General features: G+C 41.7%; 1 protein-coding gene across 4 annotated transcripts in view; it reads left to right on the top strand.

The window, feature by feature from the left end:
- Positions 1-27,344, top strand: part of kcnt2 (potassium channel, subfamily T, member 2) — a 686,368-nt gene that overhangs the window by 328,967 nt on the left and 330,057 nt on the right. For all 4 annotated transcript variants that reach the window (XM_060829715.1, XM_060829714.1, XM_060829713.1 and 1 more), the window contains 4 exons: positions 2,754-2,934; positions 19,105-19,269; positions 20,632-20,768; positions 24,543-24,606. In XM_060829715.1, coding sequence (XP_060685698.1) covers positions 2,754-2,934; positions 19,105-19,269; positions 20,632-20,768; positions 24,543-24,606 — 547 coding nt within the window. The remainder of the gene's footprint in view (positions 1-2,753; positions 2,935-19,104; positions 19,270-20,631; positions 20,769-24,542; positions 24,607-27,344) is intronic.

Here is a 27,344-nt window from a genome sequence, read left to right as displayed (position 1 = left end):
ATGCTTTTGCTTTCCAAGTTACCGTAGACAAACTTAAAATTCAATGAGATAACCAGGTAGGAGGGGTAATTCACCACAGTGCCAAGAGTGAAAGCTAAGTCCAAACTGTTGAGTTGTTGTCTTGTTTCCTTCGAAGTGCTGAAGCATGCATAGGACCTTGATTTCTCAGTGAATGGTGGTTTTTCCAAATTGTTTTTCGACTGGCACTCACCTCTGAGATTAATGGAAGGAGGGAGAGAAGAGATTCCGATATCTTTGGGGTTTTTAGTCGATCTTGCGTTCTCTCTCCTTTGTTGCTTCTGCTCTTGATATGCACTTCTTTTGTGGAATCTGCTACCTGTCATCGCTTTATTCCAAGCTGAATAGTGGTAGCCAGACTTTCACCTTTCAGTATGAGAGGTTATCATACAACTGTGAGTAAAACAAGATATCCTATACTGATTTTCAGTGCCTCTTGAATAAAATGGCCGTTTCAATGCAGTTAGTTTCATAAATTGCATGTAGGTTATCTATATTTATAAGTTAAAAATCACACAAAGGCAGGTTATAGTCCAACAGGTTTATTGGATGTACAAGCTTTTGAAGGACTCTGAACTACCTGATGAAGGAGTAGTGCTCCGAAAGCTTGTAATTCCAAATAAACCTGTTGGACTATAACATGCCTTTGTGTGATTTTTAACTTTGTCCACCCCAATCCAACACCGACACTTCCACACTATGTTTACAAAGTGATCATGCTGGCCATTTTAGAGCTGTAGTGGCCGTTGTGAAAGTCTGTAATAATCTTGGGTAATAAAGTCAAGTGATGAAAGCTGAATATTTTCATGATGATCTTAATGTTAGGTTCTCTCTTTCTTTGAATGTAGAACCACAAAAGTTCCATACGAGTAAAATAACTACAATGAAAGTTTCAACAGCTGGATGGATGAGGCATTCAAATAGCAAAGGGGATAGGCTGTTAATTCTCAAAAGGTTTTTGCAGGAGTACCACAAATATGTGCTAAGGACACCCCCATGGGAATTAAACTTTATACCTGTAATTATTTTATAACCAGCCATAAATTGTTTCAAAATAAATTCACATTAAAACACTGACAGTTGGTAAATCTAAATCTGCATTGACCTTCAGCTATGGATAGCTATTTAGGGGAAATTCAAGCTGGGCTTTCTGATACAGTCTGAGGTTTCTGAATCCTTCCAGCAATGACGATACTGTTAGATACTTCATTGATGTCAGGGCTGTACTGTATGCAATGCACTCACCTGGTCATAATAGTGAACTGAACTGGCATCTATGATAATGGGGTAGCAGGAGGAGAATAAGTGTTTGGTTGCACTCTTAGCTGAGTGGACTTGTAAGCTCTTCAATGTAGTCTAATCATTGTAATCATGCTTGATTCTATTGTAGTTGACTATGGGAACATTAATAGACTCTCCTTCTCATGTTAATTATCTGATTCTAGCTTCCTACTTGCAATTGAATTTAGAGATAGACTTTGCTCTCATCCTTTCTTGCATTGTGGAACATCTTAGCCTAACCTTTCATCTGAAATGAATATAGGAAATGTTGAAACACTCAAGTATGTCTGTATAGAAATTTGTTCAGAGAGTAGATGAGAAGCTTTGAATATGGTTCCTTCCTGAAAACTGGAAGATACTTGAGATTAACAGGGAGAGGGGACAAGACAAAAGAAACAAAACACAGCTAGGCAAAAGAAATGGAATGGCCTATTTATAGTCTGCTTTTTTTGGTACTGAGAATGTGTGTGTCCATTGGTAATCACTTCACTATTTGTGCCTCATTTTAAGGTATGGCTGTAGCAGAATACTCTGTATTGAATGAGGGTAGTTTCCTGTCTAAATGGTGATAAAGGTTTGATGGATGTGTCAGGACATAAGATTGCGTAATGTTCTTCAAATAGCAAGCGTGCCATGGGTGACTAGTATTATGTTAGCTCTGTCTCCCAATTGATTCAATTGGTATATTGCATGAATTAAAAAGTTACTGTTAGAAATTTATTGTTGCCACTTTTTATTATGCTTCAGAACAATAAATAAGAGAAGTATAAATTAACACCAAATTGCCACAATAAGCCAAAACTAACATTTGTTTGAGAAGTAAACCTCAACTGGTTTGTAATCTTTCTTAGGCTTCCATTTCTCACCATCATAAACAGTCGAGGTGATGTTTAGTCAGGAACAAATTCGCAAAGATCTGTCATTGAATCACACTGACTAGATGTCGGATTGTGTCTGAATGTTTGGATGTTTTGTCTGGTGGAAACAAGAGCAATGGAATCCTGATTTCGATATTGTCAAAGACATGTTCAAAAGATTACACTCAACAGTGAAAAAGAGTTGCCTTTATTTCTCTTCAGTTAACCATTTCCCTGTTAGCGTTATGAAATTCTGACTGATGATGGTTTTGGCCAGAATATGCTTTTACATGTCACCTTATTGCTACATAAAAAAGTCACACAGTTGTTTTGGTTGAATCTGTTGAGAATCTAAATAACTACAAAAAGAATGACACATCAATCCAATAACTTTTAAGAAACAAAGCCATGTACTCCCCAAAAGAAGTAGCAAAAAATAAGCTCGAATCATGATGCCGTTTTAAACAGTGTAGACATTATTGAACAACCAAGGGATACAGAATGAAAATATCCTCGTTTGAAAGTGTGTGTTAGATTGTACGGCTGGAGATTGGTTGGCAGTATTTTTAACCCTTATAATTTTCCCTCAATTTTCAGCATCTGTGGAATACAACATTTGGAAAGAGCAGGGAATAACTTGACCCTGTTTGATTCACTTTATTTCTGCATTGTCACCTTCTCTACGGTGGGGTTTGGGGATGTTACACCCCAGATCTGGCCCTCCAAGTTGTTGGTAGTCATCATGATCTGCGTCGCCCTTGTAGTGTTGCCTATTCAGGTAAGCAATGAACAGTATAAAATATGGTTTAAAATATTATCAATAACCTTCAATATTAAAATGATAAAAGTAAGTACTTTTAATCATTGTTATTCCAACACGTTTATTTCTGATGTGCTGAACTTTTCAGGTGTTTGATTTATTACAAGTAATTGCAAAATTCCAATGATTAATTGATCTTTCACTGTACCATTAGCTGGAAAGTATGTTCCCATTTTCAAAGCAAACTTTAATCGTGTCATATGAGAAGCAACAAAAATGAGGCCAGAAGAGGTGATTAACATCTAATATAGGCAGTCATGTACCCAGGAAGTAAAATCATTCTCCACATTGTAATTTTTTTTAAGATTCGTTCGTGGGATATTGGCATCACTAGCTGGCCAGCATTTATTGCCCATCCCTAGTTGCCCTTGAGAAGATGGTGGTGAGCTGCCTTCTTGAACCGCTGCCGTCCATGTGCTGTAGGTTGCCCCACAATGCCCTTAGGGAGGAAATTCCAGGATTTTGACCCAGCGACAGTGAAGGAACAGGGATATATTTCTAAGTCAGGATTGTGAGTTGCCTGGAGGGGAACTTACTGGTGGTGGTGTTCCCATGTATCTGCTGCCCTTGTCCTTCTAGATGGAAGTGGTCTTGGGTTTAGAATGTGCGATAATGACGATATTTCATGAATTTCTGCAGTGTAGGATTTCTTGTAGATGGTACACTCTGCTGCTACTGAGCAATGATGGAGGGAGTGAATGTGGTACCAATCAAGTTGGTTACTTTGTCCTGGATGGTGTCATGCATCTTCAATTTTGTTGGAGCTTCACCCATCCAGGCAAGTGGGGAGTATTCCATCACATTTACAAATTGTATCTTGTAGGTGATGGACAGACTTTAGACAGTCAGGAGGTGAGTTACTCGCTGCGCTATTCCTAGCCTCTGACCTGCCACTGTGTTATGTGGCAAGTCCAGTTGAGTTTCTGGTCAATGGTAACCCCAGAATGTTGATTGTGGGTGATTCAGTGATGGTAACATCATTGAATATCGAGGGGCGGTGGTAAGGTTATCTCTTAATGATATTGATCATAGCCTGGCATTTATGTGGTGTGAATGTTATTTGCTACTTGTCAGCCCAAGTCTGGATATTGTCCCGATCTTGTTGCATTTGGGCATGGAGGTATTTCTGCATCTGAGGAGTCACAAATGGTGCTGAACATTGTGCAATCATCAGCGAACATCCCATTTCTGACCTTAAAATAGTGAGGAGTGATGCCACACTTGGTAGACTGCAGCCTTGATGTCAAAGATGGTCACTCACCTCACCTCTGTATTTCAATTCTTTTTCCTTGTTTGAGACAAGGCTGTAATGAGATCAGGAGCTGAGTGGCTCTGGTGAAACCCAAACTGGGTGTCACTGAGCAGGTTATTACTGAAAAGATCTTGCTTGATAGCACTGTTGATGACACCTTCCATCACTTTACTGATGATCGACAGTAGACTGATGGGACACTAATTGGCTGGGTTGGATTGGTCCTGATATTTGACTACAGGACATACCTGGGCAATTTTCCACATTAGAACATAGAACATAGAACATAGAAGGATACAGCGCAGTACAGGCCCTTCGGCCCTCGATGTTGCGCCGACGAGTCCTACCTAACCTATACTAGCCCAATAACTTCCAAATGCCTATCCAATGCCCGCTTAAATGAACATAAAGAAGGAGAGTTCACCACTGATACAGGCAGGGCATTCCATGAACTCACAACCCGCTGTGTGAAGAATCTACCCCTAACATCTGTCCTATACCTACCACCCCTTAATTTAAAGCTATGTCCCCTAGTAACACCTGACTCCATTAGCGGTAAAAGGTTCTTAGTATCTACCCTATCTAAACCCCTAATCATCTTATACACTTCTATCAGATCTCCCCTAAACCTTCTCTTCTCCAATGAGAACAGCCCAAAGTGCCTCAGCCTTTCCTCATAAGATTTTCCTACCATTCCAGGCAACATCCTGGTAAACCTCCTCTGCACTCGTTCTAAAGCTTCCACATCCTTCCTATAGTATGGCGACCAAAACTGCACACAATACTCCAGATGAGGCCTCACCAGAGTCTTATACAACTGCAACATGACCTCAGGACTCCGGAACTCAATTCCTCTGCCAATAAAGCCCAGTACACCATATGCCTTCCTCACAGCACTATTTACCTGGGTGGCAACTTTCAGAGATCTGTGTACATAGACACCAAGATCCCTCTGCTCATCCACACTACCAAGTAGCCTACCATTAGCCCAGTAATCCATCATCTTGTTATTCCTACCAAAGTGAACGACTTCGCTCTTAGCTACATTGAATTCCATTTGCCACATTTCCGCCCAGCTCTGCAACTTATCTATATCCCGCTGTAACCTACCACTTCCTTCCTCACTATCCACAACTCCACCGACTTTCGTGTCATCCGCAAACTTGCTTACCCAGCTTTCAAGTCCTTCCTCTAGATCATTTATAAAGATAACAAAAAGCAATGGTCCCAAAACAGATCCTTGTGGTACACCGCTAGTAACTGCGCTCCAAGATGAACATAATCCATCAACTACTACCCTCTGTCTCCTTCCAGCCAGCCAATTCCTAATCCAAACTCTAATGTATCCTCAATGCCATACCTCCGAAGTTTTAGCATTAGCCTACCATGGGGAACCTTATCGAACGCCTTACTAAAATCCATATACACAACATCTACTGCTTTACCCTCATCCACTTCCATAGTCACCTTCTCAAAGAACTCAATAAGGTTTGTGAGGCACGACCTGCCCTTCACAAAACCATGCTGGCTATCCCTGATCACGTTATTCCTACCCAGATGTTCATAAATCTTATCCCTTACCATTCTCTCTAAGACTTTGCCCACCACTGAAGTCAGACTCACTGGCCTATAGTTACTAGGGCTATCCCTACTCCCTTTCTTGAACAATGGGACCACATTCGCTATCCTCCAGTCCTCTGGTACTATTCCCGTTGACAATGACGACATAAAAATCCAGGCCAATGGCTCTGCTATCTCCTCCCTAGCTTCCCATAGGATCCTGGGGTAAATGCCATCAGGCCCAGGAGACTTATCTATATTCATCCTTTCCAATATTCCCAAAACCTCTTCCCTGCATATTTCCAGGGCATCCATTCTAATTATTTGTGATTCCATATTCACATCAGCAACAGTGTCCTGTTCCTGAGTGAATACTGATGAAAAGTACTGATTTAATGTCTCTCCAATCTCCTCCGCCTCCACACACAACTTCCCACTACTATCCTTGACTGGACCGATACCTACCCTAGTCATCCTTTTATTCTTGACATACCTATAGAAAGCCTTTGGGTTTTCCCTAATCCTACCAGCTAAAGACTTTTCATGTCCCCTTCTCGCTTTTCTTAGCTCCCTCTTTAGCTCCTTCCTGGCTACCTTATAACTCTCAATCGCCCCTACTGAACCTTCACGCCTCACCTTTACATATGCCGCCTTCTTCCCTTTCACAAGGGACTCCAATTCCTTACTAAACCACGGCTGCCTCACAAGGCCCTTTACACCATGCCTGACTGGTACATACCTATCGAGGACATGCAGTAGCTGCTCCTTGAACAATCCCCACATCTCATTAGTGTTCTTCTCTTGAAGCCTGTTTTTCCAATCCACACAACCTAAGTCATGCCTCACTGCATCATAATTTCCCTGCCCCCAGCTATAGCTCTTGCCCTGCGGCGCACGATTATCCCTCTCCATCACTAAAGTAAAAGTCACCGAGTTGTGGTCACTGTCCCCGAAGTGCTCACCTACCTCCAAGTCTAACACCTGGCCTGGTTCATTACCTAGAACCAAATCCAATATAGCCTCCCCTCTTGTTGGCCTGTCGACATATTGTGTCAGGAAACCCTCCTGCACACATTGTACAAACACCGACCCATCTAATGAACTCGAGCTATAGCTCTCCCAGTCAATATCTGGGAAGTTAAAGTCCCCCATAACAACCACCCTGCTACCTTCACTCTTTTCCTGAATCATCCTCGCAATATTATCCTCTACTTCTCTAGGACTATTAGGAGGCCTGTAGAAAACACCTAACAGGGTGACCTCACCTTTCCTATTTCTAACCTCAGCCCAAACTACCTCAGATGGCAAGTCCTCTTCCATTGTCCATTCCACTGCTGTGATACTGTCTTTGACAAGTAATGCCACGCCTCCCCCTTTTTTACCCCCATGTCTGATCCTACTAAAACATTTGAACCCTGGAACGTGCAACAGCCATTCTTGTCCCTGTTCTACCCACGTCTCTGTAATGGCCACAACATCGAAGTCCCAGGTACCAACCCACGCTGCAAGTTCACCTACCTTATTCCTTATACTTCTGGCATTGAAGTATACACACTTCAATCCACCTTTCTGGTTACAGGCACCCTCCTTAGAGATCGTTGCATTATTCCTAACCTCCCTACACTCAAGGTCCTGTACCCTAAAGCTACAGTCCTGGTTCCCATGCCCCCGCGGAGTTAGTTTAAACCCTCCCAAAGAGCACTAGCAAACCTCCCCCCAAGGACACTGGTGCCCCTCAGGTTCAGGTGTAGCCCATCCTTTTTATAGAGGTCCCACCTTCCCCAGAAAGGACCCCAGTTGTCCAGAAACCGGAATCCCTCCCTCCTGCACCATCCCTGTAGCCACGCATTTAACTGCTCTCTCTCCCTATTCCTCGACTCTCTATCACGTGGCACGGGTAACAAACCAGAGACTACAACTCTGTTTGTTCTAACTCTGAGCTTCCAACCTAGCTCCCTGAAAGCCTGTCTGACATCCTCACCCTTCTTCCTACCTATATCGTTGGTGCCAACATGGACCACGATCTGGGGCTGCTCCCCCTCCCCCTTAAGGACCCGGAAAACACATTGTCGGGTAGATACCAGTATTGTAACTGGACTGCAACAGCTTGGTTAGGGCAACAACAAATTCTGGAGCATAAGCCTTCAATATTATTGCCGGAATGTTGTCAGGACCAATAGCCTTTGCAGTATCGATTTCTCCAATCGTTTCTTGATATCGCTTGGAGTGAGTCGAATTGGCTGAAGACTGGTATCTATAATACTAGGGACCACAGGACCAGGCCGAGATGGATCATCCTGTCCGCGCTTCTGGCTGAAGATTAAAGAATTTGTTGGGGGGGATTCAAGATTATTCCACAGCTTTTTCACAACATTTCCAAAAGGATGACTCAAGTAATTGAAAGTAAATTCAATCTCATATAACTTGCATTTTCCTCAAAATCTGCTTACTGAGAAATTTACATAAAAGCAAAATACTGCTGATGCTGGAAACCTGAAGCATGCAGGGAATGCTGGAGAAGCTCTGTTTCTCTCTTCACAGACGCTACTGAGTTAGCATTTCAAGTCTATTATGCCTGTTCTTCAGAACCTCAGAAATTTATGTATTTTGCTTATAAATTGCTAATTATTTTAACCATATCATGGTACATTTGTGTTGCTACATTTGAAAAACTCCTTAAGAAATGTAGCAAGAAAACCATTTATGTCTTGAACATAGTAACCACACAAAATCTTTTCAGTTGATTCACAAAACTGGATTTCAGCTGCAGATGTGAAGTGCTATTGTCAAGTCAATCTTTTTCAAAGCTCTGTGTTCAGGAGTTCAACATGGTGAGACTAAATTGCACAATTTGTCAAATTTACATTCTTTTTATGTCAACTGCTGTGCTTACTTACATTTCCATGATGTAATTTCTCTTTTTGATAGACTGACTCATGGTTTCCGGCTTTGATCATTGTTCCCATCTCTCGGCCTAGATTTCATAGGAAACAACTCTAAACATTGGTGTGTAGCAAAACAATTAATGGAGGCTGTTCATCTATAACACAGTGCAGGAGAAGATGCCATTTGTAACCAGCCTCCACCCGAGGAGGACGGTTTATTTTTTGGCAAGTTACTTAACATTTCGATTGCCTCCCATCTACTTCAGTTTTCATTTTGTGAGGTAAATTGGACAGAAAAACAAAGAAGATGTGTAAATCTCGAGGAACTGCATGGCCTTCACCACCGAGACAGACCTGGGCAGCAGATGCACTGGAACACCACCACCGCCAATTCCCCTCCAAGTCACACATTGTGCAGAATTAAATGGCAAGTATGAAGGCAGCGGAGGTTGTGAGCTCACTGCCACCTTTCCTCCACCTGATTAAGTCTGAGGCAGGAAGGCCCATGGATAGATTTCCTGCCCCGCTAGTCAAAGATTTGACTGGGAGCAGGTCCCCTACTGTCAGTTCAGGCCCACTATCATTTAACACTCGACTTGCCTCGAGGTGGGCCATCCATCTCCAACTTGAACAAAGTACTGATTTGGAGAGCTGCCAATCAACCTGATTGAGTCTTGATGGAGAGGTCAGTAAGTTGGGAGGTTGGGGGATGATATGGACCTTGCAGGGCAGAGCATCCAATGTGGAAAGGGGCCCTTTAAATGAGGTGGAGGCCTTCCCAACTTCCAAGAAGTGAGCAGAGCAACCTAGAGTGGGCATCCCATGGCCTCTGAACTGCTCCTGCCAGATTCACGCTTTGAGTCCGGGTGTGAAGCAGTCTTTCAGTGGCTTCCCCTCATAAAAAATGTGGCTAGGTTGGAGCCCCAGTGAAGATTATTTCCTGTTTGAAAACCCACTGGTAGGTATCTGTGAAGTGCTGGCCCATCAAAACAAACATGACGTTTAAAACTTCTGAGGGAAGGGCAATAATTTCGTGCAGTTCTTAAAATTACAGCCTTTCCTTTGTGAAAGACATTTGAAACTGTTTTATTCTACCTAACTGGCTCAGTAACTGTGTGTTCTGAGTTGTGATAGTGCAATGGTTAGGCTCCTGAACATTGTAAATCAGAGGCCAGCAGGAATAATTCAATCCCTCTTCAGAAATTAAAGTAAGAAAAGGCAATGTCTTTAAAGTGATGGTGAAGCTGTCAGATTGTCATCAAAACCCAACTGATCCAATGGTCTCGCAGTCCTTACTCAGTTGGGCCTGTATGCAACATCAGTTCCATTTTCATGTGAACTGCCAGTGGAAGTGGCCAAGTCACTGGGCTGCCTTACAACAGCTAGTGGAAGAAGATGTTCCATCACTACTGTCTCTAGGTAATTAGGGATGAGCAATAAATGTTTACACTGTCCGAGATGCCCACATCCAGAGAACTATATTTTCTTCAAACGTAGCACTTTTATCCATGTCAGATTTGTTTAACTGGTTTGAAATTTGGCATTTAAAATGAACCTCAAAAGCATCATGTTGTCTTTCAGGTTCCTAGTATCGCTGCAGACATTTTTCAAATCAATTGGTTTGATTACTGTTTTTATGTTCAGGCTGTCTCGCCTCAACTGTTGCCTGCATTGAGTCATGAATTCAACAAGGTTAAGAGAGACCCCATACTGTTTTCGTTTATTAATTACACAATTTTCTACCTAGACATGCCTCATTTTCCCAAATGAGAAGAATGCTGAAATAATCGGCAATAGTGATCCCACTGTGTATAATTTAGGGGAAAAAAGTGAACTTGTCTCGTTGAACCAGCATAGCTTGTCTTCTGATGTGTTCCGTCATGTTGTGCTCCCGTTATTCCTGACCTGCTAAGAGTGAAAATCGTGTGCTTTGTCTTGCCTGCTAGCTGATTCTCATCCTTACTGTCAAAACATGTTTCCACTGATGGGATTTGTCTTAGCAAGGGGGAAGGCCGAAAACTTACAAGTTCAGTTTTTCCAGCTTCTAGCCCACTTCTTGCACCTGCCAAATAGTTTTGTGTTTGTAGTGCACTCTTCCTTGTTGAGGTTGGGAGGGTAGGGGAGCTTTTACCCAAGAAAATGTGAACGTGATAATGAGGCAGCATACCTCATTGTCATTTGGTTATTTTTTAAGATTAACTGTGGATTCAGAAATGTCAGAACATTCCAGAACTCCATTGAGATGAAGATTTGTTGGACCTTGGCAGTGTTTTCACACTTACCACCTGAGGAATCTTACACTCTCTTCTCTGCAACCCCCATTCCTCATATTGATGATCTCTCCCTGTTCAGGCATCTAGTGAATCAACCGAGCCCTCCCAACTCCAGGGAACACTGATTCCTCATTCCCTGCCAAACTTCTGATACCCATCTCAAGCCCTGATAGCGTTGACACCACCACTCCATCTCCTACTTTCTGACCCCACTTCTCCAGATAAGCAGCCCATCCAATTATGGCGATGTCTTCCTCCAACTCCATTTGATCAACTTGCTCAACTCCAATTGCACTCTCCTTTCTCCCCTCCCAATCAAATCCCTATTTGCTCTCCTCCCCTACCCCATCCGCGCAGGCCAGAGAGGTGCGATGGAGCGAAAACTCCACAACCGGTGGAGAATCCTGAATTTTGGCTTTTCCTGACTTTCTGCTGACTCACTCACTGCCAGTCAGATCAGTAAAAATACATCCCAGAGTGCTTAATTTCCTAGACAAAGTACCTTCTCATCGGCAGATGAGGAAGCTGCAATCAAATTGTTGTAGTTTGTCACACTCTTATCATGTTCTATGTTCATTCAAATTGACCATTAAAGGTCAGTGTGTTCTTGCCTTTTGGGAACCAATCCCTTCAGTAGCGCTGTCTATTTTCATTTTGCTGCCACTTACCTTTTCTCAAGCCTAGCACAAAGGAAAGATCACAATTGGGAAACCCTTGCTACCTACGAAATGCAATATGAGCCATAGGCAAAGTAGATAGCAATAAACCTTTTATCTTGCAAGTACATTAGTCATATGTGAAATTCCTCTCTGAGTTGTTCTGAGAGATGGACACACAGCACACAGACCGATTGTGTATTTAACTATAAATGGAATGTTTGTAATGGAGATCCATTGTTGGAGGGTTGCTCAGAGGCCCAGGTCTGCTGGCTGTTTCCTTTGTGATCTTTCAGTAAAAGGCCACACATGGCTCCCCATTCTGCACCTGGACACTACAGATTGATGCTATTACGTTACATTGTACTACACAGCCGAACCAGCCAATACAATGACAATACATTAAAATCTGACCATGCAGTTCTAGGTGACAAATTTGTCTCTCATTTGCAAACATCAAGGGTGAAGATACAAGGGCATTTCTTAGAGCTTTTCTTACATTATCAGGTGCCAAGTGGCAGGGAGAGTAAGGAATGCTGCTATCGTAAACATTTCCAGAACCCCTGTTGTCTTGTTTTTGGAAGCATTGTCACAAATTCCTGGATTCACCTGGCAGTGTTGTTGCAATGTCACATGGTGTTTCACTTAGTCAGTGACCTGGGCACAAAAAAGGCTGGGTGGTTGTCTCGGTTTATCTGGGCAATGGGGCATTGGCTGGGGAAAATGCAAAATGATGCTCACCAGAAAGACCAGGTGTCCAAATATTGGCACTTGGGAAAATCACTGTCGACCTCCCTGCAGTCGAGGAAAAAGTGTTCACCACTACTCTGCTTTTTAATCTCTTAGCTAATCATATAACTACTAATTCCACATTCTTATATTGCATTATGAGATAGTATGCGGTTGTTCATCTGGATGTAGAATAACGATTTGCTGATCTCAATGCAACCAATCACTTGAATTTAATCCTGACTGGCTATGTTTCCTAGGCCTTTGGAATTGAGGTCTGCTGGATTGAGGAGATCTCCACTTATCTGCCAGATCCAGCTGATTGTCTCAAATAGGCCACCATGCTCAAACATTTCCCTCACTTCTCAAATTTCTCCTCCATTGTCCCAATCTGTCTTCTGCATTTCAGACTTTCCTCTCCTCCAGTCTCCTCAACCCTGGTGTTACACCTTCCTTCTAGACTCTCATGCCTAACTGATGATGCCCCAAACCTGGGTCCTGGCCTATTGATCTGCCTTACTTAGGCCTCTAATCACCCTCATCCTGGCCTCTGGTCCTTCCCAGACCAGCCCTGACCCAGGCCTTCAATCCCCCTCTGATCTCCTCAACCTTAACCATTTTTGTTCCAGTCCATTCAGTCATGAGACCCCATAAAGGAAGCCCATTTAGGTAAAGCAGACACACTGAAGCAGCAGGCAAGGTTGCTAGAGACACTCGGAGAAAATTGGATTGGAAATTGGGGAAGACCACCACAGTATCAGTACCATATTGGCTCTGCCTGATCCCGTGAGCAGGGTTGGCAATTTCCATGGAGAGTCGGGACTGCACCTGGGTGTAGTGAGAAGGAAAGGAGAAAGAAAACCTTCCTAGGGCAGATAGGTTCTACGGGTGACACCTTAATGTAAATAGAATCTCTCATTTGTAGATATATATTTTCACTTTACATCATTACATTATTTTGGCCATTATTTTAGCTGCGGCTACAAGAATGAAGTTCGAGAGGCTAGCCTTCCTTAGTGCCACACAATATGAGAACCTTGTCTAAAGGAGTGCTCTGCAACTATAAAGCATTGTCATATCTGACTGTGGGAGCAACAGATGTTGTAAAGCATTCCAGTGGTTTGTTAACTATTACTGCACAGCAAGAACGTTAGAGAAAAAGCAAACTGAAGAGTTACATTTACGTTTGGGAATAAACAGGAGCTGCTTGCTTTCCAACACTGACAGGCCGACAGGCAATGAATAATGACTTCATCCAACTCTGTTCCCTTGAAAGAGGGGTCCTAAATAAGTTCTGCCTGTCCTTCTGTGCTCTTTCATGATGAAAGTGATATTTCCTCAATCACTGCCCTCATCTTCCTCCTCAGAAGAATACTGCTGGTCCTCCAGTTGGCCCCTTTTGGTCTGTTCCTGTTGTCCAGAGCACAGTGTGCGGGGATTATGCAATGCATTCTGTCTGTAATGTACTGCAAGAAACCACCCAAACCTGTCCAAGCACGGGAACCTCATCTTGAGGAGGTTTCATGTGGCCCAGGTAGAAAGAGACTGTGGGTTTCTGCCCTTTCTTTGTTTTTTGAGCGGACCTTATTGCTGCAAACTCTGGTTTGAAGGCTTTTCTACATTAACTGGTGTGCCTGAGCTAGTATGTGTTCCTCATCACGCTCTGTGGCTAGTTGTGCTGGAGTCATACAGGTGATCAGCTGTGCTGGATCTACTGGCAAGTGATTTCAATGAGTCTCTGTGGACATTATCAAAAATAAATCAGCCTTTTGTTAAGATTAACACAGCTGAAAAAAAGGACAGCTCACCATAGTCCTCCATACTTTGGGGCATGAAGGGTAACAGGTTGTCCCAACACGGACCTTGAACATAGCAGACCTTAATCAGATGTGTCCTTCACAAGAGATGCTGTGTATAAAGTAGGGAATTGAAAGTGCGGTAGGAATAAATATGCCCTTCTCACTACTCCCATCCCCTCCAATCCAACCCTTCGCTAAACTAAAGAAAGGCAGCACTGCATATAAGAATTGGTTGTATAATACTTACCATCAAATGTGTAAGAAGAGCAGCTTCAGCACCTGGTGCAGCCTGAGAGACCTTGGACTCCGTTTATGAAATGATTACTTTTTAAAAGTTCTCTGTGATTACTTGGATTATTTTGCAATGATCAATGGTTTGGTTAAGGTTGCTTGTGCTCAGCATTTGTAATCGACATAGTGCCGTCACATTGCAGAATTCTATGGTTAAAGCTCTCTTCAATATACGCTGGTAATGTACAAGTGGCTGATTAATTGCCCCTTGAAGAACCTCATCTCACGCATAACTCCTCAGAGAAGAAAAAATGTATTCTGCCCACTCTGGGCATGGTGGCAACGATTTCTCATTTCCACCGCACATTCATGATTTGAATGAGGATGGAAGGCAATACAGAAAACGTTCCAGAGTGTGAGTCGCAGGCTCACCTCTTCATGACAAGCTCCCCGCCCTCAAACCTTTATGTTCCTTTCTTCCTTGCTCTCCCCAGTGACCCCGACAGGTTTCAACCCCCCCCTCCAATTCCCAGCCAACCCTCTTAATTAACTCCTCCCCCCCCCCCCCCCCCCCCCCACCCGAGTCCAGGCATACCTAAGTCAGGCCAAACATCACAACACAGTGTTGCCCCCCCCTGTTGAAGCCAAGATGTTAGTGACAATTGATGACCCTACCCTCACTTCCTGTGGTAGCCAGGTCTTCCCTTACTTCATTCTCTCACACCCTTATATGTTGAGTTGGCTCCCTCTACATCCTAGCATGTAACTCCCACTGTCCTTAATTCACTTGCACAAATTCCCCACCACAAAGTGGCTCCTGATTACAAGCCTTGACCAGCCACAAACAGGCCCTTCAGGCTGACCCATGCCCCAACACTCTGGTGTGGAGGGACAGCACTGACTGATGAATGATCAGACCCCAACCAGCTCCCTGATAGATTTACCTCTAATATCGGACAGGTTGTATTTGATGTACAGAACAGACTGGGACCCACTTCCTGGACTGTAATGATATGGATCTCCTGATGCCATAGGCAACCTACTGATGGTGTCCCAGACTCTGTGGAGACTGAACAATAACCTTGACTTTACTGTTGCAGCACTTTCTGACTGACAATAGTTCTGTTTTTTCTAGACAAAGGAAACTCCCCTTACACTTTGAAGTCAAAGCATATTCACTGTATCTGCCTTGTGAGCTGCCAGCAAGTAGCATAGTGCCGACATTGATATAGCACAGTGCTATACAGCAAACTGTGTACCCACTATGACGGATCACTGCTGACAACAATGACATGCTGCCTGGCTTTGTGTCTGCACTAAAAGGCAAGGCAAGGCAGAGATGCTGAGTGTGTCCAAGTAAGTGCAAAGTGCATGAGTTAGGAAAGCAAGATAATAAGCCAAAGACAGACCCTGTTCTGATGCCATTCACTGTGCTCCAAGCAACCTGGCAACAGTATCTTAATATAAGTTGCTGATGAGCTCCCAAGTGCAATATTGAATTGGAGAACTGTGAGTTGAAGCTGTGCCATGATGATGTGGTGAGGCTGGTGATTTACTGATTCCAAGCTCTGTGTGTGGAGGATGTGGGCAGTTGCTCTTAATGTCATACCCACTGAGATAGTGGGGAACGTTGGCCAAGGTGGATGCCCACAAAATATACTGCTGAGGTTCACCACCCTGACTTTCCTGTCAGAAGTTGGTGCCATTTAGTTTCTCCCTGCTGCTTGGGAAAACTTGCAATTTGCATGGACATGAGGCAAGATTAGAGAATAGTCCACTCACAGTTCTTTAGTGAGAATCTCATCTAACCTTTGAAACCTTATGTGGAAACTTGCACTTCTTTCTTCTCATCGAGATTTTTAAAATTCTTAACATTGCCCAAGTTGTCCAGGGACTGGGAAAGTGTCTCCTTTGACACAGAGTGCTGAATAGGCATTAATTTGGGAATGGAGTTTTGGTACCGCTGTATTGCTAGCCACTGGGACAGGAGGTCAGCACCCACTTACCCTGCTCACATGGCCATCATCATTGTTTGCTCCATGAAAATTTCCACCCTTATGTGGCAGCCCACTTGCTACCTCCCTAATCATACCAATCCTGACCCTTCACTGATTTCATCTTAGCGAGGCAATGGCCTAGTGTTATTATTGTTGGACTATTAATCCAGAGACTCAGGTAATGTTCAAACTCCACCAGGGCAGATGGCAGAATTTAAATTCAATAAAATTTTGGAATGAAGTGTCTGATGATGACCATAAAACCATTGATTGTCAGGAAAAACCCATCTTGTTCACTAATATCATCTGGAGAAGGAAATCTGTCATCTTTACCTGATCTGACCTACATGTGACTTCAGACCCACAGCAAAATAGTTGACTCTTAACTGCCCTCGGGGCAACTAAGGATGGACAATAAATTTGGTCCAACCAGTGATGCCCACATCCTGTGAATGAGTAAAAAAAAAACTCACTCTCTGCCCTGTTCCCTTACTCGCAGGCATCAGTAATCAGGAGCAGGATGGTAAGGGAGGGAGTGAGCGGCACAGCCAAGTGCTGGCAGTGAAGTCGTGACTAGTTAAGAATCCCCAGGATTCAGTTGATTTGAAATATCTGGGGGGATAAAAAAGTCATTTTTCATCTGCTTGTTACGTTGCATCGCTCATTATTGTGGATGGTCCTGTTCTTTGATGCAGAGAGCTATCTACATCATTACTAACACGTCGCAGACACTGTGGCTGCATGTGTGGTGAGTGCACCCCCTGCAGTTGGATGGCAGCAAGTGCAACTAGCTTGATGGGCCCAGCTGATTTTATGCAATAAACTTAAATTACATCCTTGACAGAATTTCCTCCATTCTTAGCAGCCTGAAAGTTGGCTGTTTACAAGGATGACTGGTATGTTTGATGGAAAATGGATAGTGGTTGTCAATTTATTTTAATATATCCAATTTACGCCTTTTCAAAGTTTATCTCAGTATCAAAAATATCTGTTGAACGTTAGTAACTGATACAATCAGGATGGAGATATAAAGTCAATAGTCTGTGATAGGGGATGGGGTAAGTCAGCCCTCCAACGTTTTTGGTGGTTCTCAGTCAAAATGCAAGTCGTGTATCAAGAGTGAAGATCTGCATTGCACTCCAGTGCATTACATCTCCACAGGATAGTTTACAATATTAGCAGATGGAGAAAAACAATTTGTTCTTGTGATTTTATTATTATAGCCATCAAGTCCCATGGCTGTCATCATTGTTTGCTCCATGAACATTTTCAACCTTAGCTGGCAGCGCAGTTGCTATCTCCCTGGCCATGCCAATCCTCACCCGTCACTGCTTCTGCCCTAGCAAGGCAATGGCTGTGATATTTACTGCTTGCAGGTAACCTGGCACTAGATAGTGCAGCTCTGCTTTTCATGTCACCTGATTTGGAATCCATGATGTCGTCTGTAACTGTGAATGGCAAGTTACTAGCAGGTCGATGCAATCTATCTCTGGTATTCTTTCATTGCTGCTATTATTTCTCAAAATGAGACTAAGTAAAAAGGGAAACACACCTGGAAACTTGTTGGGCCACAACTATGGGTTTATCAAAAAAAAGGGTAGTGTCAGAGAACTTGGAACACAGCTTTCCAAACAATGAAGTTGGGGAGATGGTGACGTGGTGGTAAAATCTCCAAACTAGTAATCTATAGGTTCAGGCTGATGCTGTGGGAACAGGTGTTCAAATCCTGCTACAGCAGATAAAGGAGTGGAATAAATCTGGATTGAAAGCTGTTCTCAGTAATGGTGACCTGAAAGTATTATCAATTGTCACAAAAATCCACCTTGTTCACTGAGGTCTTTTAGGAGAGAAATCTGCCATTGGTACCTGGTCTGGCCCACGTATGACTCCAAACCTACAACAATGCGACTGATTCTTAACTGCCATCTGAAACGGCTGTACAAGTGACTCGGTTCACGGGTAATTCAGGTTGAACAACAGATGTTCGCCTTTCCACCAATGCGCATATCTCCAGAACAACAAAGGTAAATTAATTAGAAAGAGGAACAAAGGTCATCAAAAATGTTATGTCAAATCTTCCCCAAGAGCCTTTTAAATGCATTCAGCACACTGTTAAAGCCCTAGGTGCAATTTTTGCATGTGAAGCAAGATGATCAAATTTTGTACTGGCATAAGAGTTGGAAATTACATTGTTAGTTCAATAATATCCACAGAAGGCTAACTGAAACATTTCGCATCAGTGTAAAACCTAACAGGAAAATTGGATGGAACATTTAAATAGGGTGATGAAGGGCTTATGCCTGAAATGTTGATTCTCCTGCTCCTCGGACGCTGCCTGACCTGCTGTGTTTTTCCAGCACCACACTCTCGACTCTGATCTTCAGCATCTGCACTCCTCACTTTCTCCCATAAATAATGTTCCAACTTTTTTTCCCCCATTGGTTAGACATACTTTACTCCCAGTAACTGGATCCACCTGATAAGAAAATCTATCCCTCTGCTTTGAATGTACTGAATATACAACCTCACAAGAATTCCTTTTCCCCTTCATATTATCTGTATGGATACTGCAAATTTTGGATTTGAAACGCATAACAACAAGTAAACATTGTGTCGATCTGGATTTGTTGCAGCAATGAAAAATAAAACAAATCTGTCCGTATTGATTTTCTGTCTGTTAGTCATGAACAATATCTTGGCATTTTGCTTGTGAAAATTGATAAGTAGTTTTGTTTTTATCCTGCAGTTTGAACAGCTGGCCTATCTGTGGATGGAGAGGCAGAAGTCAGGAGGAAACTATAGTCGTCATAGAGCTCAGACAGAAAAACATGTTGTACTATGTGTCACCTCTTTGAAGATTGACCTGCTAATGGATTTTTTGAATGAATTCTACGCTCATCCCAGACTACAGGTTATAAAGAATATGTGTTCTAATCATATAGTTGTCCACAAAAAGAAGCATTTAAAATACAGACAACCTTACATCAGTCCAAACTGATGTACGCCATGTTGATGTACTCTTACAAGTAAACTTGTCAGTACAATTTTATATTTTACTTCTCAAAATCAATAAATTCACTTTTTGAAATAATCAAAAATGCATTTAAATTTGATTCATTCAACCAAGGAGAGAATACTACTGTAGATCTTGAGCATCCAAATTTGCTTAATCAAATTAAGCACTGATATTTCTGTAAGAGGTAATTCTATGAGAAAATTATGAGCATTTTACTAATATTTTTGCTTAACCAGTAAATAAATTGACATATGTGTGCTTTTGGATTTTAGTAATTTTTCACCTTGTATAGGATTAAAGATCATGTGAAGGAATATGTGATAATTTTTACATTGCTGTACTTCTGTGCAAGAAAGCACTACCTTGGCTATTTATGTAACTTCTGCAGCATCTAATTAGTTGATGTAAACTTGTGCAGTTTTTTTTAAATCATTGTGTCATTTAGAGTGATCAATTAATGGGTAGGTGGATACAGTTAATTTTATCCATGCTGCATCTTCTAAGTAATTGTGCGATGAATGAATTTGGGAGGTAAGTCACAACATAACCAGATCTGAATCTTTCCATCAGTAGCGACCAGTTTGTGCAATAACATTCAATTTTTATTATCAAAAATACTGCAGATCAGTGCAGCTATGTTTGCAGACATCAAGAATCAGTACAGCTGTAAACAACAATAGCAGTATACACAATATAACATACTCGGGAATCCATGATCAATTATTATTGTTGACTTGCCCCGGTATGCATTGTAAACAATTATTAAAAATTGTTAACAATAATCATATTTTTGCATTAAATTATACAAGACAAGAAATTATACAAGACAACCTGTGTCTGCGTGTGTTTCCTCCGGGTGCTCCAGTTTCCTCCCACAATCCAAAGATGTGCAGGTCAGGTGGATTGGCCATGCTAAATTGTCCATAATGTTAGGTGCATTAGTCAGAGGTCAATGCGTCTGGGTGGGTTGCTGTTCGGAGGATTGGTGTGGACTTGTTGGGCCAAAGGGCCTGTTTCCACTCTGTAGGGAATCTAATCTAATCTAAATTGAATTAAGAAAAAATAATTAACCAATAAATATGGGTGCACATTAACAAGCGAATCAGTACTAACTGAGAATTCCATATATTTTGCTTCAATTTGATAATGTCAGTTAAAACTTTGAAGAATGTAGATACTTATTTTTGTTTCACTAAGTATTAGACAATACATGCTTCATGTTCTGCTAATTGTATTTACATTTCATTTTTCTAACAGGATTACTATGTAGTGATCCTTTGTCCTACTGAAATGGATTTACAGGTTCGAAGAGTGTTGCAAATTCCAATGTGGGCACAAAGGGTAATTTACCTCCAGGGGTCAGCGTTGAAGGACCAAGATCTTCTGAGAGCCAAGTAGGTCTACACTGATTTTTCCATTGTGCAAATGAAATTGAAAATAGCATAGCAATGCTTTCAGGAAGCAGATGATTGCTTTTTCTCTAGTCTGTTCCGTGTAAATGATGCATTCTGAATTTCCTTGAATCATACTTATTGGTCACAATCTCTCTAGTTCCTTCTTGAATCCCATTAATGCTTCTTGTCCCATTATCCAAATTGACAATCTGCTCCACACACTTAACTAATGTGTCCATTAAAAAAAATCATCTTCTATTTTCCATTTTAATTTGTTGCATTTAACTGTAAATATAATAATAGAGGTATAAAATTTGTTTACAGACTGTAAAACTTGCCTGGATTCAAATTATCTAAAGCTGTTGCATGTGGAAAAAAAATCGCATTTGCTCTCAATCTTTCTTCAGGAGAAGTTCTGCTCCTTTAATTGGATGAGCTCTGTGAAATCTGAGGCAGTGATGGGTGGTGAGACAGAACTGGATGTTGTGCGTTTGAAATACAAAGTACTTTTGGGTTATGTATCTGAGGGGCTAAGTGCATATGAGGATTAGAAATATCTAGGTCTATCATCTGCTCAAAGAAATGTAATAAATTAATCAAGCATGGCATCCTACGCTTTAAACTGCACTGACTCCATTTTATTTTATTGTTTATTTTATGCCCTGATACTACATTATTGGAAATTAATTTTGTTTTAATTGAGAACCATAATTTGGGAAGGATGATGGTATGGAGCTTGTTCCATTCCCGAAATGTTTGCACTGCCACCTCCGATTGGATCTAGGACTATACCTATGACAGGTGCCATTCCTCCCTGAAGCCTGTTTGGGAAAATTACAAATGTGAAAGATTGGTTTGACCGTTTCTAAACCTACAACCTATATTCTCAATCCATAAAGGCTGACTTGGAAGGAATGAGCAGCAGTTTACCTGCTGCAGCTGATAATGACTGAATGCTTTTATTTTGGAGTGTGCTGCATGGAGAAGCTTTAAATTGCAATTACTGAACTCTGTGTAATACTGAGAGAGAACTGGGCACAAACTACCTTGAGGGACAGAGTGTTAGAATTATTTTTTCCACTTACCCTGGAGTTTGAGAGATAAGGACATGTGATCCTCAGTTTGATTTCCCTATTTTGCTGGCAAAGTATGAACAGTGAAGGATGAAAGAACAATGAAAAGGAGGATCTGCACTGTAGCATTCAATTCCAAAGAATTTGCAGGCTATGCAGATTTTATGAAAATTGCAGTGAGACTTTCTTTAATATATTTTACCAAAGAGGTCACAAGGAGCTTTGCTAACTTTTGCATGACAATATGGAACCCAGGTAATTCCACCTGTAGATCTGAAAAGTCCGTTCCATTTAATGATATTCTAGTTATCAATAATTTTCTGGTCCTCCTTCACACTGTGCTTCACTTGGTTATCAAAATATGTTTCTTTTTTCTACTCCAGAGCTTCTGTCACATGCAATCTGTAGGCCAGTGTCTTGAGAGGTAGATCTTGAGATGCCTCAGGTCCTCCTGGTAACTTGGTTCTAAGGATTGCCAATACCCTGGTCAATCTCATCTGATTTTATGGCGATATAATCGCCTCGTGGTATCATCCTGAAGTGTTGACTCAGATATTATCTGGGGACCCAGGTTCAAATCCTGTCATGGCAGATGGTGGAAGTTAAATTCAATTTTTAAAAAAAATCTAGAATGAAGAATCTATTGATGACCGTTACTCCATTGTCGATTGTCAGAAAAACCCATCTGGTTCACTAATATCCTTCAGGGAAGGAAACTGCTATCCTTACCTGGTCTAGCCTATATGCAAATAGAGACCCACAGAAATATGGTTGGCTAACTGCTATCTGGGCAATAAATGCTACCTGGTCAGCGATGCCCTCATCCTGGGAATGAATACGGCATCTCCTAAATGAGGATTAGATTGTGCATGGACAGGCAAGGTCAGTGGCTGATTACGAGCTACTGTGCTGAAAAATGGCAGTTTTCCCTAGATACTCCAGCAAACATCCACTGTATTGGCCCTTGAACTCTCAAACTGCTGCTTAATGGAAAAGCTGATTCAATAGATGCTGTTGCAATCGGAAAGCTGTGAGTAACAGCAACGTTCATCACGGCCTTGAGTCTGAAAGTCAATACATGGGATTCTGACTGAGCTTTTCTATTCAGTCTATCTTACACAGCATCATAATCTTATGATCTTAATCACAGTTTGCTGAATGAAAAGCAGTTAACCTATAGAATCTTTGCCTTTTTTAAACTAACTGGAATTTGCATACATGAATAATTGTGCTTCATTTTCTTGACTGCATTCAACAACCCAGTGGCTTGTTTAAATAATCTATTGGTACAAGCTGTGAGCCATTTTGTTTTTCAAAACTGGTGTTCCCTATACTTTAGATAGAATATTTTGTATAATTCATGATATGTTTTTTCAGATGATTCTCCAACAACAGTGTGAAATGGGAAAGTAAATTTTGCCATGAATTTGACAAGCCAAGATCTATTATAGTTGTGATTCTGTGGAAAGATGCTTGATTCAAAGTTGTGAAATATAGCCTATATTACCTGATAGGATGGTGGACACAGATTCAGCAGTAGCTTTCAACAGGAGTTGGACAAATATTTGAAGGATGAATAACATTAATGTACATATGCATAGGAACATGGATTGAACTCCTTTCATTATGTGTTATTTCAGGTATGAATGAGTGAATGGGAGAGAGAAGAAAAAGGTTGGGGGATGTTCTTATTATGGGGAGATTAAAAGGAGACTTGTTTACACTTGAAAATGAAGCTGGAAACTTAGGGAACATTGATAGAGAGGGAGACTGCAGTAAGAATCCTTCTGGGAAGAGAGCATGAGAAAGACAGGAAGTGAGCAGAGAATGACACAATTTTTGTCATTAACAGTAAATGTGGTATCTTGTTGAGAAGGGTTTGAAGATACAGGGTGAAATACTCTGCCTTGACGCTACAGCAAGGCTACTGTTCAGGATGAGAAACCAGACTGGAGAAAGAAAGTGCCAAGAGATTTTCTTAACTAGAAGAGCTCAAGGAGAGGGCTTTGCCAAAGAAGGGAGTTGTTGTTGCTGTTAGTATTATGTAATAAAACTATAGATCCACAAATTCAGCACAAGCAAAACCACTGGAGATCCAGTAGTATCATATAAGCTCCTTGAGTATGTAGTTTTATGTCTGTTATTTTTCTGATTGCAAGCTAACTACACTCTTACTGTTTGATAATCATTTATCCTTTATCAATAATTCTATTGTGCAACAGCTGTGGTAGGACATTTGGCAATTGACGTCAGTTATGGAATGTGAAAAATGTATGAAAATGGAATAGAGCTTCCTTTAAAAATACCAGATTTTAAACTAAGAAAAATAGCTAATTCATTGTTGTGATCTCCAGTGTGTTCACATTTCAAAGTACAAAAGTAGTTATAAAGTGCAGAACTTTGTTTAGAATTGATAACAATTGAAACTAATGGAATTAGATTTTTTGCCATGAATTTCTTCATTACACTGCACATTCAGCTTTAATCCACATTTGATAAAACTGTTGTTAATGCAACATCTGGACCAACATTTATATTGGTGTTTGTAGTTTGCAAGTCTCCATGCATTTTTGTCTTCATTTTGCAAACACAGCAGTGAATACAGTAATGATTCTGAAATATTTCTCTTTCTTTCAATCTGCAATCCATTTCCTTAAATGCTGCCTTCCTCTACAACTGGATCTTTTGGTGACTGATTCAGAATGGATGATGCTGAAGCCTGTTTTATCCTTAGCAGTCGATATGAAGTTGACAGGACAGCTGCTGTAAGTTATCTTACCTAGGACTGAAATTTATCATGCATTTTCCAAAAAGAAAGCTGGGGTGGATAGATGAGAAGAGCCTAATTTCATCCAGAATATAGTCTTTCAGATGGATCAAACATGATCAGCTAGATCTTCATAGCAGCTGTTTCTAGATTACTCCTCTACTCATTGTAAGTTGGGGAGGTTTTTGATAAGGTCAGACTTGGCAAATTGGCCAAAAAATCAAACTCATGTGATCTATGAAAAGTGACGATTTTGGTCCAAATTGACTCCATGGGAGGAAGCAAAGGAAAATGATTGATGTGTGTTTTTTTATGTCAAATGCTGAGATTCAACAGAAATTGGTCAAATGTTTGTTCATGTGGAAGAAAGCTGTAGACTGCGAAGATATTTCAGTGGACAACTGTTAAGGTGAGCAGTGAAGTGGCTGATTTAATTCTACCCAGAGAAATGTGAGATATTGCATGCTGGGGTGTGCAAACAAGATAAGAGAATATTCAATAAATGAATGTAGCAGAATGGAGGAACCCCAGAAAGAAACAAACTGGTCGATATGGTGGTTATCAAGACAGACAGGATTATCCTAGTTCATTAGCTGAAGAATAGATAAATGAATAAATGGGAAATTATGTAAAAACTGTACAAAACACCAGTTAGACCATAGCTAGAGTATTATGTCCAATTCTGGTGACTTCATTACAGAAAGGATGTAACTGCAATACAGAAGACTTTTATGAGGATATTCCCAGGACTCGAAAAATTTAGTACTGAGGACTGATTGCTGTTTTCTTTGGAAAAGAGGAGGCCATGTAACGATTTTGTTTCAATTCATAAAATTATGAGGAGCTGAGATAGAGTAGATAGGCAGGATCTATATCCTCGAGCCTCAGGATCAATAATCAGGGGTACACAAATTTAAACAATTTGATAAGTCATATCTGGGGATATTTCTTTTCACCAGTGGGTAACGAGGACCTGAGTTTCCTGTCTAGAAGAGTTGAAAAGGCAGAAATCCAAATGCTTTAAAGAGGGACTTGCAATTGGACTTGCCCAAACCTACAGAGGGCTGGCCCAGAAGGTGACGTTAGGGCGGGTTTCTATTTTCATTGGAATGAAAATGGGCAGATGGATCTCAACCTGTGCACTTTTGGGACTGGACTTTTCACTCTTCTCCTAGCAGGTTGGAAGGGAGGGTGGAGCAAAGACAATTCAAGGGATACTGTGCCATCTCTACCCTGTCCCCTCTGCAATTCTAAGTCAGAATCAGGTGCCCTATCTATCCTTGTGCTAATAAAGTTAATCAATCCTTTACAGCCTGATACCACCATGGTGGGGATTATCTCTACAGTAGGGTATGTCATTACCTCTGCCTTTAACCTTCTCAGGATCTCAAATCGAGCCCCCTTCTATGTAGCCAAGTTCATCTTTCTTGGTTTTGCCTGTAGGCCTAGAAGTGGTCAATATTCCCACAGGCGCTGCTGGGAGATAGAACTGACAGCTATCCGACTGATCAGCAAATCTCAGCAGAATTGTACCTTACCTAGAGAGGGCATGTCATACAATCCCTATAGAGGGCCATTCAGCCCATCAAGTCCACACTGACCTGCCGAAGAGCATCCCTCTACCCTATAAACCTACCTTTCCACCACTAATCCACCTAATCTGCACATCCCTGAACACTATGGTCAATTTAATATGGCCATCTTTGCTCATCTATGGACTGTGGGAGGAGACTGGAGCACTCAGAGGAAATCTGTGTGGACACAGGGAGAAGGTGCAAACTCCACGCCAACAGTCACCAGCGGGTGGAATCGAACCTGGGTCTCTGGTGCTGTGAGGCAGCAGTGCTGACTACTGAGCCACCTTGATGCCCTCCTCTCCACTTCTGTGCCACCTCATCTTCAACCATTTAACAATGCTGATGGTGTTAATTTTATGTGAGGCAGTCACTGGGAGCAAGAATAGACTTCCTTCTCTACTTGACCCTCCAAATTTTATTTTTAAACCAGGGCCAGGAAGAGTATTGCAGCAACAATGGTTCTAATTAGTTTGGAATGCAGAACAAACAGTCATTATTTACTTAAAGCTGACTGGTTTAGAAACCACTGATGTTAAAGTCATTTTCCATTTTTCTGGTATGTGAGCATCATAGATTAAATTTAAAGTTTTTCAGTGTTTTTCTCCAGCTGATGCCCACTTGTTTATATGTGTCAAGTTCTAATGCCCCAGCATGCACCATTTGTTGACAGGGAAAGCATGTAGTATCCTGGGCATCCAGCTTTAATATTCTTCAGAAATCTACAGGATCTCCTTGGGATCCATGGTGGAAGGTAAAAGACTGTTCCCTCCGTGACTACCTGGTCAGGTCCACGCGTCCCCTACAACCCACCCTCCCATCCTGGCACTTTCCCCTGCCACCGCAGGAACTGTAAAACCTGTGTGCACACCTCCGCCCTCACCTCTATCGAAGGTCCTAAAGGAGCCTTCCACATCCATCAAAGTTTTACCTGCACATCCACTGATATCATTTATTGTATCCATTGCTCCCGATGCGGTCTCCTCTACATTGGGGAGACTGAGCACCTCCTAGCAGAGCGCTTTAGGGAACATCTCCGGGACACCCGCACCAATCAACCACACCGCCCCGTGGCCCAACATTTCAACTCCCCCTCCCACTCTGCCGAGAACATGGAGGTCCTGGGCCTCCTTTACCGCTGCTCCCTCACCACCAGATGCCT

This window comes from Hemiscyllium ocellatum, chromosome 9, assembly GCF_020745735.1.
Source record: "Hemiscyllium ocellatum isolate sHemOce1 chromosome 9, sHemOce1.pat.X.cur, whole genome shotgun sequence".
In the NCBI taxonomy this organism is placed as follows: domain Eukaryota; kingdom Metazoa; phylum Chordata; class Chondrichthyes; order Orectolobiformes; family Hemiscylliidae; genus Hemiscyllium; species Hemiscyllium ocellatum.
This window is presented reverse-complemented; position numbering and strand designations above follow the sequence as displayed.